Here is a 17,071-nt window from a genome sequence, read left to right as displayed (position 1 = left end):
GTTCTTGATCTTCATTGAGTTGGGTTGAGGTCTGACCGCCTCTTCTAAAGGCTTTCTTGACAACAAGAGGCAAGGTTTGCTCCCATTCTCCACATAGGTTGAATCGTTTCCTGAATTTAAAAAGGCAGAAATAGCAGATATATATTTTTATAAACTGTTTCTGACCAAACTTTTCGCTGTTGTTTCGATGGCATGTATTTAGCTAGTCACGTTCCCCTCCCTTTGAGTTTCGATTGGGTCCTAATCTCCAAAGCACATGGCTGAGATAGGTTTTCTTCTCACTTAGTTTGTTAAGATCTTACAACGGTTTCGAGTAAATGTCCTGATGACAAAAATTTAGAGATTTGATCAGGTATGGATTCCCAATAGGCACAGTTAGAATAAAAGGTCTAAAAAAGGGTAAAGAATATGAATTTGGATTTTATAAACCCTACTGGCTGTGCTGATCACCATTTCATGGTCCTTCAGCCGTGAAGTGCAATGGGGGGGGGGGGGGTTGGGTGCCAGCCATTCTGTGCTTTTTCACACCCTTCCTGTTAACCTTCCACAGGTTTCTCCTAGTACCCTTTTATAGCTGAATCAATTCTGACTGATCCTACAGAATAACGTCATTGACCCCCGTTCAAACCAAATAATCAGTGGTACCAAGACTCGAACCCCTGTCCTCAGGGACAAAATGTCTCAAATATGGCTAGAATACTTCCTTCAGATTCCCACCATGTTTGATTCAGATTCTTCAATCTCTAGCTGTTGTCAAGACAACAAGAATTCTCGCCCCCCCCCACCACACACACACCCACACACGCACACAATTCGGATCGGGTACGAACTTCCAAAAAGATGAACAAGGAAATAACTCCTCCATCACATCAAAATCGATTGAAATTTGACAAGCAGTTTTGGTACGTATCGTGATAACAGGGTGAAACTGTCTCCCTCAGGTCAGAATGGGCAGAAATTCCTGAAAGGCAAAACTAGGACACTTTCTATTACTGTTGTCCAAATTTTTTTGTCATCTAAATAACTTCTTCTGCTAAATAAATCAATGACAACAATTTAAGGACCCCTTCTTTTTTATCCCCGGCGAAGGTTCGATCCTAATCCCCCAAAAGATTAACTTTTACACTAGCTCTTACTCACCCTCCCAATTTCCGTTAAGATTCAACATCGACTCCCGGTAACTTTCCTGATGTTAAAATTTAGCCCCCCCCACATCAGAAAGAGCTGAGTATTATATGTCCATAACGCACTGCTAAGATGCATACCCTTATGTAGAACCAGATCTAGTTGAGATCGGATAACCCCTTCATTCAGACTGGAAATTGGATACCCCCTTCCCCTGCGGAGCGGAAGGATTAAATTCAGAGACCCCACAGTGCCAATTGTAACTCATAGATGCTTCCTACAAGCTTGAATGAGATCTGATTTTGTTTTTAATTGGTTACTTTGATGACAATATTTGGGTACCCACTACCCCTCCACCATAGAGGTTGGATCAAATGTGAACCTCCCAAAAAGTGCGATCAGGACAACTACTCTTAATTTTTAGAAAGATTAGGTAAATCTTGGCCACCTTTTCTGTTGGATATCCTGATGACTAGACATCAAGAAATTCTTTTCTTTTTGCCTCTCATAGATATTGATCAGGCTCTAATCTCAGAAGGCCAAAAATGTTCAAAAATAGAAAATTCGTTTTCAGTCAAAAGAATTTTCGTTTTTCTTTCAGTTTATCTATATTTCCAAACTGGAATGAGGTCTGCATGTTGGGTCCTGAACAAAACGTTTGAGAAGCCAATGTCTTGGATATTGGATGCTCACAGTTTTCAGAATGGTGACTTGGTCCTTGTAGTAGTTTTGTTAAATTTAGAACTGAACCGTGGAACATTGCACCATTCTGTTGGAATCGGAATTTAATTTTAAACTACCGTTACTAGCAGTCTCTTAGAAACTTTGCAGTGTATATTAGCAGACTGACTCAGCGTGTAAACAGAACATCCGTCCTGACTGAATGGTTAGGACGCTGAGCTCACGATCACAAGCGAAGGGTCACTGGTTTAAGTTTATGTGGTGCAAATTGCTTGGCTAGAGTCAAGTACCTTCAACTGGGTACCTAGAATAAAACATAAAATCGTGAAAAAAGAAAGAAAACAACGAAAATAAACCGCCAGTAAAAAAATTGTAAATTATGCAAATATTTCGGTCAAGAGCTCCGCTTGACCGTCCTCAGTGCACAATAAAACTGATAAAAATATATATATAAAAAAAAACACAAAACTAAAATAGGATAACCCTTTCTGAGCAACGGTGAAAGGGTAACTGAATTAAAAACACAAGTCTAATGGGATTTCTCAATTTCTTCTTACGCAAAGCACTCTTAAAGGCTAATCGCTTTCCAGGTAGATAATTATCAGAGATTCTATTTGATTGCACAACATAATTTTGTGGATATTTGCAAAACGATCAGAATTGATAATTTCACCATAAATGGGACTTTGAAAAGCTTCTCCAGTGTCTCTTTTGAGAGCTATCTTTCGGTGAATGTGCTTTTTTTTTTTATCTCAACTGCCTCTTCATCTCGGCTGTCTAAAAGGGGAAAACACGGGACGCCTCGAATAATATGTCCCGTACCACGCCTAGTACTCCTGGTCGAGGGAATAGTTGGAGGAGATCGGAACTTAAACTGCGCTGATCTCATTAGTTTGCATGCAAAAGTCTGTTTTGTTGTTGCTGCATTGAATCTTATTCCTGATCTGGTGCATTTTAGAGTGTTCCGTCCATTTCTGAATTCTAATTTTGCTGGAAAATTTTCATATTTAAAAGGACATATAGAATTTTCCTTAGTTTTTTAGGATGTCTCGCTGATACTGCTGCTTTGCACTGTGTACTTTTTGCTTGAGCTTCAATTAAGCTCTAGTTGTCTTCAGAGGACATTGTTTTCCATATATTCGGCTGCTTTTCCACATAAAATTCGGCTGTTTGAGTGATTTGGTGCTGAATTAAGGAGGAATCACAAAAAATATTCGTAGGGCTCTTTCAAGGGGGTAGGGATCACCACTATTTTTGAAAATACAGACAATAATGATCGACTTTGCAGGAGATGGACAAAGCGCAAAAAAGTTCCTTCTTGTGAATTCGTCTAAAAACTGAGAGCTATTCTTTGGACTGATATTTCTAAACCTAGCTCAGTTGCTACTTTAGTTGCCTTGTAAAATGTTTCTCTAAACTCCCTTTTCCCTTCCCAATGCTTAACCCGCAGCTGGGTATGAAGGTCCTTAACGTGGATTGCCGTAGACATAGGGTCTAATCTTTTCTTTTGAAATAGCGTACTGAGTGGTTAAAATCAGTCTAATTGTGCCACTAAAAGAATAAGCTATTACTATCAGATCAAAGCGATGAAAGAGCAGTCAGTAATGGTTTTAGTTTTGCTGCAGTCGTGTATTTTGTCCCACCGTCGACAATTTGCAATTTTAGGGAGCCAACACCTAGTTGGTGGGGGCGCTTCGCCCCCCCCAAGCCCCCCCGCGCGCGTAAGTCGTTACGCGCCATATTAGTTACGCGCCATTGTAGTTGTGTCCCTATGTCCCACCTGTGAATATAGATATATATATATATATATATATATATATATATATATATATATATATATATATATATATATATATATATATGTATGTTTTTAACTACGTAAAACTTGCGAATATACAACATTCTTTGCTGTCCCATTGTCTGTGCATATAAATAGATTGTCAGGTTTACCGACTCTTGAACATGCAACATATAATGGTCCATGGGAAAACAATCCGTATTCAGATCTATACCTCATGATTCTAATGATTGCCCTTGAGCTTTGTTGATGGCGATTGCTAATCGACCATTCCCTGAGTCGCCATCGTCATTTATATATCCCCCTGTGCACCCCGGCGTCCCCTTTGTAGTTATGTCCCTGTGTCCCGGTCGTCATTTATATTCCCTGTGTCCCGGTCGTCATTTGTGTCCCGGTGTTCCAGTCTGTGATTTCTCTTTGAGTGTCCCGGGCGTCATTTATATTCCTTGTGTCCCGGTGTCCCGGTCGTCATTTATATCCCCCTGTGCCCCCCGGCGTCCCCATTGTAGTTGTGTCCCTGTGTCCCGGTCGTCATTTATATTCCCTGTGTCCCGGTCGTCATTTGTATCCCGGTGTCCCGGTCTGTATATACATTCGTTTTTTAGTTTTGTTTTTCTCCTTTATTTTTTTCCTTTTTTCTTTTTTTTCTTTTTTAGTTTATTTAGATTTTTAGATTTTTTAGTTTTTTTTATTAGTTTTTAGTTTTTTTGTAGTTTTTACCATTTTTTTAGTTTTTTTAGTTTTTTTTTTTACTTATGTCCTGGTCGTCATTTATACTCCCTGTGTCCCGGTCGTCATTTGTGTCTCGGTGCTTTGTTGATTGCTAATTTATATTATATTTATATTTATATTTTTTATATTTATTAATATTTTTTTAGTTTTCTTTTTCTCTTATTTTTCAGTTTTTCCTTTTTTTTTAGTTTTTTCTTTTTTAGTTTTTAGTTTTTTTTTGTTTTTTACCTTTTTTTAGTTTTTTTTAGTTTTTTTAGTTTTTTAGCTTTTTTAGTTTTTTTATTAGTGTTTAGTTTTTTTTTAGTTTCTGCCTTTTTTTAGTTTTTTCAGTTTTTTTTAGTTTTTAGTTTTTTACCTTTTTTTAGTTTTTTTAGTTTTTTAGCTTTTTTATTTTTTTTTCTTTTTAGTTTTTTTTGTAGTTTTTACCTTTTTTAGTTTTTTTTCTTCTTTTGTATTAGTGTGAAATAATTCAGACGTCATATGCGGACAAACACGACGTCACTCGACAGACAGACAGACAGACATAACCCACAAATAACTTATTTTTATATATATTTATTCATATTTTTTTAGTTTTCTTTTTCTCTTTTATTTTTCAGTTTTTTCCTTTTTTTTAGTTTTTTTCTTTTTTAGTTTTTAGTTTTTTTTAGTTTTTTACCTTTTTTTAGTTTTTTTTTAGTTTTTTTTTAGTTTTTTAGCTTTTTTAGCTTTTTTAGTTTTTTTATTAGTTTTTATTTTTTTTGTAGTTTTTGCCTTTTTTTATTTTTTTCAGTTTTTTTTTAGTTATTAGATTTTTACCTTTTTTTAGTTTTTTTTAGTTTTTTAATTTTTTTTTCTTTTTAGTTTTTTTTGTAGTTTTTACCTTTTTTAGTTTTTTTCTTCTTTTGTATTAGTGTGAAATAATTCAGACGTCATATGCGGACAAACATGACGTCACCTGATCCACAGATCCACACACAGACAACTTATTTTTATATATATATGGATTTAGCACATAATTGCACTTGATAGAAGCTAAAAAAAAGCGATATTTTTGTATTATCCTGATGGAGTTTCTAACACTCTAGACAAAAGAAGATTTTGACATAATCATGATCGAAACATGGGTAATGAAGGATAAACTTTCTTACCTTTCAAACCTTTTTTACAGCAATACATTATTCTGGGACCTTCGTAGCTCATCCATCATTAACTATCCCTGTACCATTTACTAAGTCTCATCTAAGAGATAGAACAATCTCCAACACGTTTCCAAGCGTTTCCCTTTAATGATCGTTTATAGTTACTATTGTTCTCTGAGTAACATAATTCATGCAGGTCTAAAAAAATCAACGCAATCTTCACATCTTGTTCCATTGTTATTATAGTCAAGGGCAGGGGAGCCTCTGGGGGGGGGGTTCTCCCCCTAAAAGCCATCAGAAAGGACTTTTCGAGTGAACTCTGACAGAAGTCGCTCTCTTTTGGCGCAAAGTGAAGCTTCTGAAAGGGGTTTCGTCGGGAGAAGCCCTACGAAACTTACTACTGCACGTGCACGAAGTCTATAGAAACCTATTGGCCTCCTAAAAAACGACTAGTCGAGGGGAGCCCTACAAAACTCGGTATTTTGTCAGTCAAACGTAATGTCATAAAAGACTTGTCGGGCGAAGAACAACAAAATTTACTGCTTCATCTGCGCGAAGTCATCAGAAACTTAACATTTTGTCAGTCCATTATTGTTTCATAAAAGACTTCTGTCGGGCAAAGACGACGAAATTGACTGCTTCATCTGTGCGAAGATGGGTGAAACCTATTTGCCACCTATAAAACAACTTGTCGGGTGGGGTCTTGCAAAACTTGATATTTTTCAACGCGTAGGTTAGCCGGGACAATTTTAGTGGTCCTGCTGATGAAAAACTTTTTGGGAAATATTTTTGTTTCTTTTCAAAATATTGGAAATAGCTGACATATTTTGCTAATTTATGAGCCCATACTGTTACGAGGTTATACTAAGCTTATTTAGAACTATGGCCAGGTTTCCTTATAAAAGTTTTTGAACTTGTTTCGACCTTTTCAATTTTTCGAATGAGTGAAATAAATACAGACAAACAAGTGGGGTCAAATCGAAGTAACATTTCAGACATCACTTGAGGAAGTTCGTCCTGGTCCATCCTTGACAAATATCGGAGTCTGAATAGAAGGAGATGCGGCTAAAAAAATGGAAGCTACTTACCCTCTCAGGTCTGACTCAGTGGAATCTGGTGAAAGAAAAAAAAACATTGGAAGAAGTTCGCTGTTCGGAATTTGATCACGAAGAAACGGTAGGAATCAGCAATATCTTCGCTATTCTTTCTTACATTATTGACTGTACCGAGGTAGCAAAAAAACTGACCCTTGAAGTTAAGTTGGATTCCGTCACTAAAGGTTTAGACTCCGCAATAAAAGCGCAAGATATAGGGCGACCAATAAGCGAATATGAAACTAGGCTTATTAGGTAGTCAGAGAAATTCATTTCTCAGAAATTTTCAAGAATGGAAGGAGTAAAATCCGAAGCCGAAAGTTTACAGCAAGCTAGAATCGTAAGAGTCGAAGAAAATTCTGGGCTCAAGAAAAAAAAATTCTAACTCAGAAAAGCTGAAGCTTAACAAACTAGGACCATTTCAGCCAAAAATTGATTCTCCATAAAACGAGGAAATCCAATTTCAGAGTTCCAAACACCAGTTGCGGTTTGTTAGAAACTGGTACAATGAGTACCCGTATCTAGAGTATAGTCTCGAAAAAGATTTAGCCTACTGCTTTACCTGTTTCCAACTGGGCCTGGCCGCGAATACAGAAACAAAGATTCTTTATTTATAACAGAAAGTAGAAACTGGCACAGAATGCGGAGCAAGGGCACCAAGGCTGAAATGCTTATCACTCACTTCCAATCAAGTGTTCACAAAGCTTCTGTAGAGGGCCTTATTTGTTTCACAGAGAGAGATAAATCATTGCCAAGCTTAGTTAACTTGGAGAAACTAATGAAAGATTAAAAGTTAAAAAAAGAAAGGGGAAGTGGGCGTCGCATTATATTCATGTTGCTAGATATTACCACCACTCTATGCATAGGGAAGAGTCATGACTTGGAAAATAACGTTGAGCTAGCCAATCTTCTTTCGAGACAGAACATCAAAATGGACCATCGAATGAAAAACCAGATGAAGCCGAGTGTCACCAGCTATCTGTCTGGTAGTAGCCAAAATAAATTAATTGTGATTGTTCGAAAAGAGATAGTTCCGAAATTGTAGCAGAATTTAATGAAGCTGACTTTTTCGGCATCTTCGTAGAAGAAATATCCGCTGCCAGTCATGAAGAGTGTTTAGTTGTAGGTGTAAGGTACATTGATAGAGAGGGAGCCGTTAAAGAGCGTTTAATCGTCATTGTAGATTCTTAGTCAAAGAAAGGAACTGATATAGCAGAAAATTTTTTACGAGTTTTGCGAAAGGCTCGTATCAATGAAGAAAAACTGGCATTTCAATGCTACGAATTTGCAAGTAACATGGGTGGGCGCTTCGATGAAACATAAGTTCGCATTTCCAAGACGTTAGGAAGAAATATTCAATACCTAATCTGCCTCGCCCACAGAGGGAACATTATCGTTCTTATTGCAGAGATTTATAAAAGCACTGGAAGTATCATTAAGTTTGCCGAGTTGTTCTTTCTAGCGAAAAAGAACAGACGAGGGTTACCTTTAGATTTCAGAGCATTCACTTTTGCAAAAACTATTGCAGTGACATAGGCCGAAGGTGAACGAATATTTAGCGATATGAAAATCGTCAAGAACAGATTGATGTTAACTATGGGAAACTATCGACTTGACCTCAACCTACTTGTAGAAAAGTGGAAAGTTGAAAATCTATGCAGCCTTAAAGTTTACTTATTTTATTTGTCTTCCTTCGCTTTTATACTCGAGTTTTTCTCTACAATATATGACAGTTTTCCGCCGCTAAATATTATTTTAACACCTAAACAACGAAGCAACGAAACTCGGTTGTCGTCGGCACCTACCCGAATCCGTTGGCATATTTTGGACCGCTTCCCCCTAAAGGTGAAAGGCTAGTGACGCCCCAGGCCAAGGGCAATTCTTAATTGTGACCATGTCTGCCACATCCAGAGTTTCATTGAGCATCACACTGTGAAAAATTTCATTTAATTTTCGCTGTATTCTTGCGATTCTAAAAAAAAAAGTTATTGATAAAAAATGACTAGATGTTTGACAAGATACAACTAGAAATAGCTGAAAGTCACAAAGGGTGGCAATCTGTAACTGGAGCTTACATCAAACACTGGACAATTTCCTAAGGACTTAAGGCAAACCAAGCGTCATTGAATTCTTTTCAAACATTTAAGCTTTGATATCAGTTTCAAGTCCCAGAAAGCCAGTGACAGTACTTTTTAGAAACCGGATTTCCTTTTCATTAGTCTGACCTTAAATTTTAAAGAACAATTTAAACTGTAGACGCGCCATTTAATCTTTGTTGCATAGCCAGTTTTAAGATCTTTCGTCGGTCCTTGTTAATTAACGGAACACACTCAAGAATTACGCTCTGTAAGATCTAAGAAAACCGTGTTTCATAGCCACAAAGACAAGCGACGGGTGACAGAATACACTGAACTTACATAATTTGGGCTATATAGTTGCACGTTAGGGGGTGGGGGTAAAGTATTTCGACTGCTTTAAGTTAGAAAACAATTCTTACTCCATAATATGCAGAATAATTGTTGCTAACACATTTTGTATGCAGAACGGTTATACTCTACCCCCTCCCCCCTTACCACCCTAATGTGCAAATATATAGCCAAAATTATATATGTCCAATGCATTATGTCACCCGTCACTTGTCTTTGTGGCTATGAAACCGGTTTTGTGAAATCTTAAAGAGTGTAGTGTATTTTGTTTAATTAACAATTGCCCCTTCGTCCTAAACTAATATTAATTAGCATTCTAACCTAATTTCGTTGCCAAAGATTCGACTATTTTACATATCAGTAGGCTAACAGATAAAAATTAGCAGGTCAGAAATAAAAAATTTAATATAATAAAATCCAAGAATGATGATTTTCTTGTGACAGCTGACAACTATGTTTAAATGTTTTTATCTTATTATTTTTACATCCATGGTAAGAATCGTGCCCCTGTTGTTAGTTAAATAGCTAACTACCCCCCCCCCCCCACTTTCTTTTGAACACTGGTGAACCCGGGGGGTGGAGGGACCCTGGTCGCACCAAGATTTTTCTGGTGCTCTCATTCCTTTTTTTTAAATAAACTTGTCAATTTTGTCAATTATTGGCGCCCTTGTCACATTCCCTCCCCGAAAGATTAAAATTTAGATCCGCCCTTGCTTTTGAATATACCTGGAATATACAAGCTGCCCTGAAATATCTGCAAGGCTTCGTATTTGGAAAGACTGTTACAACTTATCAACAACGAATCTAATTAAGGATCTCTGTCAAAATATTTTTAACAATACTTATTTTAAAATACTCATTTAAGCTTAGCTCATGTTTCTGGTTGAAAAGTCTTTTTTCTACGGTTGCTAATTAGTATAATTTTTGTCTCGTTTGTTTAATTAATAATATGTGACAGCGAATTATTTTGAAGCTTGGGTTAATGTGCTAACTTAAAAGAATAATATAAATCTCCAAATTTGCGGATTTTCACGGTCAGAACTGACATAGCTCTATAAGCAAGGCCGTATCCAGGGAAGGTGTTAAAGGATTTGACCCCCCCCCCAAAAAAAAAACAACCGAAGAATCTTTGTCTGATTCAAAAAACGTACCAAAAGTGCATTTAAACACACTTTTGCTGCCTTTTGTAACCCCCCATCCTCAGAACAACTATTCTTAATACGGCCTTCTCTATAAGTTTTGGGAATTTTTTCTGGATAAGATTTTTATTATTCTCACAAAAAAGCTGAATTAGACTTTTTAAGCCTTCGAGAAAGAAGAATAAAAAAAAATTGTCGTAACCAATGATTATAAATACCCAAAGTAGATGTTTGTTGATTTTAATATAAAAAAACTCGCATATTTTTAATGAATATTATTAATCAAACATGGCAAACGCACCTTCTTCAGTACAACTAGACCGAAGTCTCAAACTCTATCTTCGTAGCTTATGTTTCAAAATCAGTTGTCAACGTCAAAACAATAGAACTCTGGTTTGTGTTTCTCTCTCTTTGCAATATCCTCAATCGTCGAATATTAGAGCTATTGGTTTGTAGCTCTGGTTTTTCGCAAACTCAACTTTGAAATTGTACTTTTGAAAGCTTACAGAAACCCATCACTATCTTCTCGTAGTTGTCTTGGTCCTAAAAAAATGGAGTTTATGTCTGTTGATCCAACATTTTTTTTTTTTTTAAGACATATGACTTTTCATGTTCTCTGACTCCGTCACATTATGTACATCTTGGAAAGTCACTTATTTTGATCTTCGTGGCATACTTTCACCACTGTAAAGCTATGTGTGACACGCATGCTAAACTTTTCCACGCTTCGTGCGCGCCACCTGGTGTACATACTTTTAGAAAGTGAGAGACCCCTCTTATTTCTTCCAGAAACATAATTTGCCTTGTACCTTAGTTCATTTTGCGTTGCTAGAAGTAGCTATTAGTATGTATCTACGTATGTTTGTTTGTATATCGTGGCCTTTTTTTATTATTACTTTTTTCATTTTATAGCCCAGTTCCATTTTCAGAGTTCCAAAATTATTCTGCATAAGTTTTCACATTTCTCGTTTGATTATTTCTCTTTTTGTTTATTTTTTGGGGTTTTGTCCTCAATTGGCTTCCCTAGCTAACATACATTTTTTTGATATATTTGTATTCTTGTAGCTTCAGAATTATTTACAGAAAATTACTACTGTCTGTTCAGTCACTGAACAGACAGATAGACACTTAAATTTATACGTCGTGTGTTATTTTATTTATTACTAGGTGGGTCCCGGCGGCTTCGCCGCCGGGCCCCAGCATAGCACGCTGCAGGCTTCTATATATGGATTCTCGTTGTCCCTTGTGTTCTAACCGCAGATAGTGCTGGGTCCCGGCAACGCTATGTCATTTTTGGATCAAATTGATGACGTAAATTGGACATTCCTAATCTGGCCCTTTCTCTTTGAGCCGCAAGCCTGGTTTTGCGTTGCTCTGGTGTTTCCTCCTGGTGTTCCCTTTTTGGTTACATTTTGGGATAATTATACACGCATTGCTTTTGTAATACAGCGAAATGCCTTCTTTTTTACTATCTCTATCAGCCGCAAGCCTGGTTTCGCGTTTCGAAAATGACGTCATTTATGGATTTTTTTCCAGTTTTCCCCTTTTTTAGTTCTTTTTTTTATTTTTTTTTATTATTTTTATGTTTTTTTACGTCATATTGAATATGACGTCATGTATAGCTCTTTTTTAGTTTTTTTCTTATTTTTTGCGCCGCAGCAACACCTAGTTGGTAGAAGCGCGATAAACGAAAAGTACACAATATATAACGAAATCTTTTGTTTATACAAGTTGAAATATAAATAGACCTACTTTATAGTCAAGTGCAAGAAGTTAAGAGTGTTTCTCCCTTTAAGTCTTTGTGCTCAGCTAAATTATTCAAGCTTGAAATGTAAAATTTTTGATATATATATATATATATATATATATATATATATATATATATATATATATATATATATATATATATATATATATATATATATACTAGCTGTTGGGGTGGTGCTTCGTGCCACCCTAACACCTAGTTGGTGGGGGCACTTCGCGCCCCCCAAGCCCCCCCGCGCGCGTAAGTCGTTACGCGCCATATTAGTTATGCACCATTGTAGTTGTGTCCCTGTGTCCCACCTGTGAATATAGATAGATATATATGTATTTTTAACTACGTAAAACTTGCGAATATACAACATTCTTGGCTGTCCCATTGTCTGTGCATATAAATAGATTGTCAGGTTTACTGACTCTTGAACATGCAACTTATAATTGTCCATGGGAAAAATAATCTGTATTCAGATCTATACCTCATTATTCTAATGATTGCCCTTGAGCTTTGTTGATGGTGATTGCTAATCGAACATTGCCTGTGTCCCTGTCGTCATTTATATATCCCCCTGTGCCCCCGGCGTCCCCGTTGTTGTTGTTTCCCTGTGTCCCGGTGTCCCAGTCTGTAATTTCTCTTTGAGTGTCGCGGTCGTCATTTATATTCCCTTTGTCCCGGTGTCCCGGTCGTCATTTGTGTTCTGGTGTCCCGGTCTGCAATTTCTCTTCGAGTGTCCTGGTCGTCATTTATATTCCCTGTGTCCCGGTCGTCATTTGTGTCCCGGTGCTTTGCTGATGGTGATTGCTAATCGAACATTCTCTTGGAGGGGTATATTTTTCTAATTCTTCTTCTCTCTGTGCACAGGTATGATGACAATCATTTTTTTTTCCTCCATCGTTTTCGCCTAAACCTTTGTTAAAATTGTGTCCTTGTAATGTAGATAATGAGGCTAAAGGAACTCCAATAACAGTTCTATTATGTTTCAGAGCCTGAAGGATGAACTCATTCAAAAAAATAAGAGCCTTGAAGGAGTCAAGGATCAACTGAGATCTTTGAATGAGTTATCTGATGATATTCAAAGTGAATTAGATTTAAAGAACCAACAGGTGAATGAACTTCAAAAAGAGAATAATTCATTGAAAAAACGGCGATCTTCGTCTTCTTCTCGGAAACTTGCTAGCGTTGAAAATACAAGGCATTTAAGCGCTGAGGATTTAAAGAAACTCCTTAACGATACAGCTCAGCAGCTTAGTGCAACCCAAAATGAAAAATTAAGTTTGCTAAATGATGTTGCCAATCTTAAAGCGAAACTGAATGAGTATTCTCGCAGGTCAAGCTCTGGGGAAGTTAAGGACCTTCAGAGACTAATTAAAGTGAAAGATGTAGAAATTGAAAAGAATCAAAAAGATTTGACAAGATTAAAAGAAGAAGTTAGAAAACTTAGAGAAAAAGAGTTGGAACTCGAGAATTGTCGAAGAGAATTGCAAAAATCAAAAGCTCTCTTGTCTCCAAAGGACCAGACTCCTATCAAAAGACGCTTGGATGATAGAGAAAAAGAAATAGAGAAGTTAAAGGGAGAAATCCAACAATATAAAGATGAAAAGGAAGAAGAAAGAAAGAAAAACGAAGATTATGATATGAAGCTTGAAGGTCTATTGCTCGAACTAAAGAATGTCAAAGATGAGAATTTAGAAATAGAAAAATTGAGGGAAAAAGTGCAAGATCGAAACGTTGAAATTAAAGAAATGACCAATCAGATAAATGAACTTGAAATAAAATTGAGTGAAAGCTGTAGACGAAGTGAAGAAATTGAGTATAAACACAATCAAGATATTAAGTGTCACCTAGACAAATTATCTCAGCTTGAAAAGGAATTGAAAATGAAAGTTGAAGAAAATAGAGAGTTTAAGAAATCATTAGCTCATACGCAGATGTTACTTTCTAATGCTGAAAACTCTAGCGAAAAATTGACGTCAAAGGATCTTGTTCCTAGAGAACTATTTGAAAAAGTCATTGCAGAGAAAAGCGATAGGATTGCTTTCCTTGAGACAACGGAGAAGAATCTTCACCACCAAGTTGATAGTTTGAAAGTTGAATGTGATATGCACCGTGCTCAAAGTGGCATTACCTTGGTTCAATCTCTTGTTGACGAAACGAAGAGACAACAAGAAATGGTTTGCAAGTATAAAGAAGAAGTAGTTAAATTAAGAAAAAGGCTGGCTGACTCAACCAATGCTTGTGATTTGTTGCGAACTCGGTTGGAAGAAATGGCAGATTTTTTGGAAGAAGTCCTAAACATGGATGAACGAGGGCTTGTCGACTTAAGTAACTGGTCTTTTAAGCAGAAACAAAAATTGCATCTGTCGATTGCTGAAAGCAGAGAATTAAGCAGGACCTTGTCACAGAGTCTGATGATTGGTATTGAAGATCCGGAAAGGGACTTGTCTGTTCTTGATGGTTTTATTTCTAGTACTTCAGTCTCGAGCTGGTCTGTTTCAAAACCTGATGATCTACATGGAATATTTAAAATTGGTGAAAGTGAGCTGATTACAATGGACAATTCTGAAGTTTTTAATTGGAGTCATCTATTGACTGATCGGAAGGCTGGCCAAGCGGTGGAAGTTGAGTCACATGGAGATAAAGTCTGCATTATTGATCGGTCACTTTACAAATCAGAACCTATTCAGTCAGCTGATTATGATGTAATTATGAACCGAGAAGAACAAAGAGACGCTGCAGCTAAACTTTCTCAAGAATTGGAGGACAAAGTTGTGGAACTTGCAACTTCTCAGAAAAAACTGTTAGAATACGAAAGAAAAATTCAAGACCAATGCTTGATAATTGATAACCTCAAAAGAGCTATTTTAAATTTAGAAGAGCTTCATAACAAAAAAGATGATGAAAGGAGCAGAACAGACTCTGCTCATGTTCATGAGTCAAAATATTCTCTTCATGAGTCAAGTTCTCTGCTTCATGAGTCAAATCTCATGAAGCTTGTTCTATCTGATGCAGTTACGCAAACAGACATGAGTGTAAGCACAAGGAAGAGTGAAACGTCCACAGGTCACGCTACTACTTTTGACGAGGAAGACGAAACTATGAATGAACAGTCAAAAATAAGCAAAAACGTCAGTACGTTAAGCTCTTTCTCAGACAAACGTTCTGATAGAGGAGTTTACGACACATTGCAAAAAGAGTCTAGTGTAATACATGATAATCAAAAAGTCAAAGTTTTAAGTAGCACTCCGTTCTCTAGACAAGTGGATCTATTTAAAGGTTTAGAAAGGCCAAATTTCTCTCTCAGTGGCGCCTCAATCAAAGCAAGCCCTTTTCCCTCAGTTCATTTTAAAACATTGACGGAATCGGATTCTGAGGATTGGTCGGAACCAGATAGGGATATTTCACAACAGAGAATCGGTTTGGAATCAGTTGACTCCGATCAACTTCAACTGAAAGATGAATTTTCAGAATCGGAAAGTCAAGTTCAGCAGTCTGCAAAGCCGTGTAAGTAAATAACTTTGCTTTCTTAAATATGCTGTATTTTTTCGTATCTTTCACAGCCTGTAAACAAAAATGGATTTTTTTTTAATTTTTAGATGGTTTAAAACGGTTTGAAAGTAAATAAATGGAAGAAAAAAGATTTCGCTTGAAGAAAACGCAAGTTTGAGAGGATATACACCATGGACTCCGTAAATTAACTCAGTAAAAACACTAAAATTTTAATTTTTTCCTTCAACTTCTTATAACTGAAGACCTCAGAAATCACGTAAAGCCAGTGTTATTTTCACTGTTTTCATTGTGTTTAACGTTTTTGAACTTCAGTGGTCTAGTATATATATATATACATATATATATATATATATATATATATATATATATATATATATATATATATATATATATATATATATATATATATATATATATATATATATATATATATATATATTGTTTTTTGATGGTTGGCTAGTTTTCCTCAAGCTTTTTCAAGTCACCGGAAGTGGCATAAAGCCAATTATATACAAAAACTACAGATATTTGGGGTTGAAGCATATGGTCTGCCTTCACTGCTGAAAAAAAGTAAATCGATTAAAGAAACCTGCGGAAACTATCAAAATAAACTCAAGAAATAAAAAGAACCCTAACTGGAAAACAAAAACTATAAACCCAGGAATTAAAACGAAAAAACGTGGAGTTAAAATCCCCCCCAAACTCGTAAAATAGTTTTCAGAATATTTAAACTAAACATCCTGAATGCTTTCAGTTTAATACGTGTGTGCTTATTGGTAAACTCTTGTGCATAAGCAAACAACATATTAAGAAAAAAGATTTTTTTTTCTATGGTTTAGCGTTGTTGCTTAGTCAATATTTCTTTTTTATTTCTCCATTTGTCCAAAATATCTTTTGTTCCTCACTAACGTTTTCTGTTAAAATTAATTAATATTTAATTGATATTAACTAAATGATATTTAATTGATATATAGTTAAATTATTCGATATCCATGCTTGGTTTTGATCCTCTTCTTTAAATTATCTTGTATTATTTTTACGATTTTTATTATCCTGGTGAACGAACTTGCTAATTTAACGACACAACAAAACGTTTGGTGGAGCTAAAGGCTAATGGAGCTATTTTTATACATTTCGGTCTTAATTCAAGTCTCCATTCGTAAAAATAGGTTCAAGTTCAAAGTTTACCTTAGATCCATCTTCTTGGGGCTGCTGACAACTTACTTCCTTTCGTTTTATTTCTCATCTTTTTTCTATGAAAGGAAACCCAACCAAACTAACTATTTTCGTAATTCATAGCAAATAAAAAAAAATATATGCAGAATTAGTATAAACAGGCACGTAGTTTAAGTTCGTGTTTTTACCTCGTCTTTTGTTTTAAATATTTATCAAATTAAGAAAAAAAGTATTTTCTAATGGAAGTTAAGAGCGAAGTCGGAGCTTGAAACGAACAAAATTATTGGTTTACAGTTTGTGTAACATCTATCTGTAGAACTGGTTCAAGTAGACTTGCTCGTGATATTTGCCTACACTTGTAGAATTCAAAGAAGTTAGCGCTTTACTGAAAACACATAAACCGACACATAAAAAACAGTCGTTTGGTTGCATGCGGATTTAGAAGCTCAAGCAAGATCAGTTGTCAGTAAATCGTTAGTTTATAGAATTTTACTTTTACAGACTAGTCTA

The 17,071-nt window shown here is 36.0% G+C and overlaps 1 protein-coding gene across 7 annotated transcripts in view; it reads left to right on the top strand.

Moving 5' to 3' along the window:
* Positions 1 to 17,071, top strand: part of LOC136031042 (putative leucine-rich repeat-containing protein DDB_G0290503) — a 424,748-nt gene that overhangs the window by 107,368 nt on the left and 300,309 nt on the right. For all 7 annotated transcript variants that reach the window (XM_065710238.1, XM_065710237.1, XM_065710236.1 and 4 more), the window contains one exon: positions 12,862 to 15,379. In XM_065710238.1, the coding sequence (XP_065566310.1) occupies positions 12,862 to 15,379 (2,518 nt within the window). The remainder of the gene's footprint in view (positions 1 to 12,861; positions 15,380 to 17,071) is intronic.

This window comes from Artemia franciscana, chromosome 9, assembly GCF_032884065.1.
Source record: "Artemia franciscana chromosome 9, ASM3288406v1, whole genome shotgun sequence".
Lineage (NCBI taxonomy): Eukaryota > Metazoa > Arthropoda > Branchiopoda > Anostraca > Artemiidae > Artemia > Artemia franciscana.
Note: the sequence above shows the minus strand (reverse complement) of the source record. Positions and strands in the feature narration are given on the sequence as shown.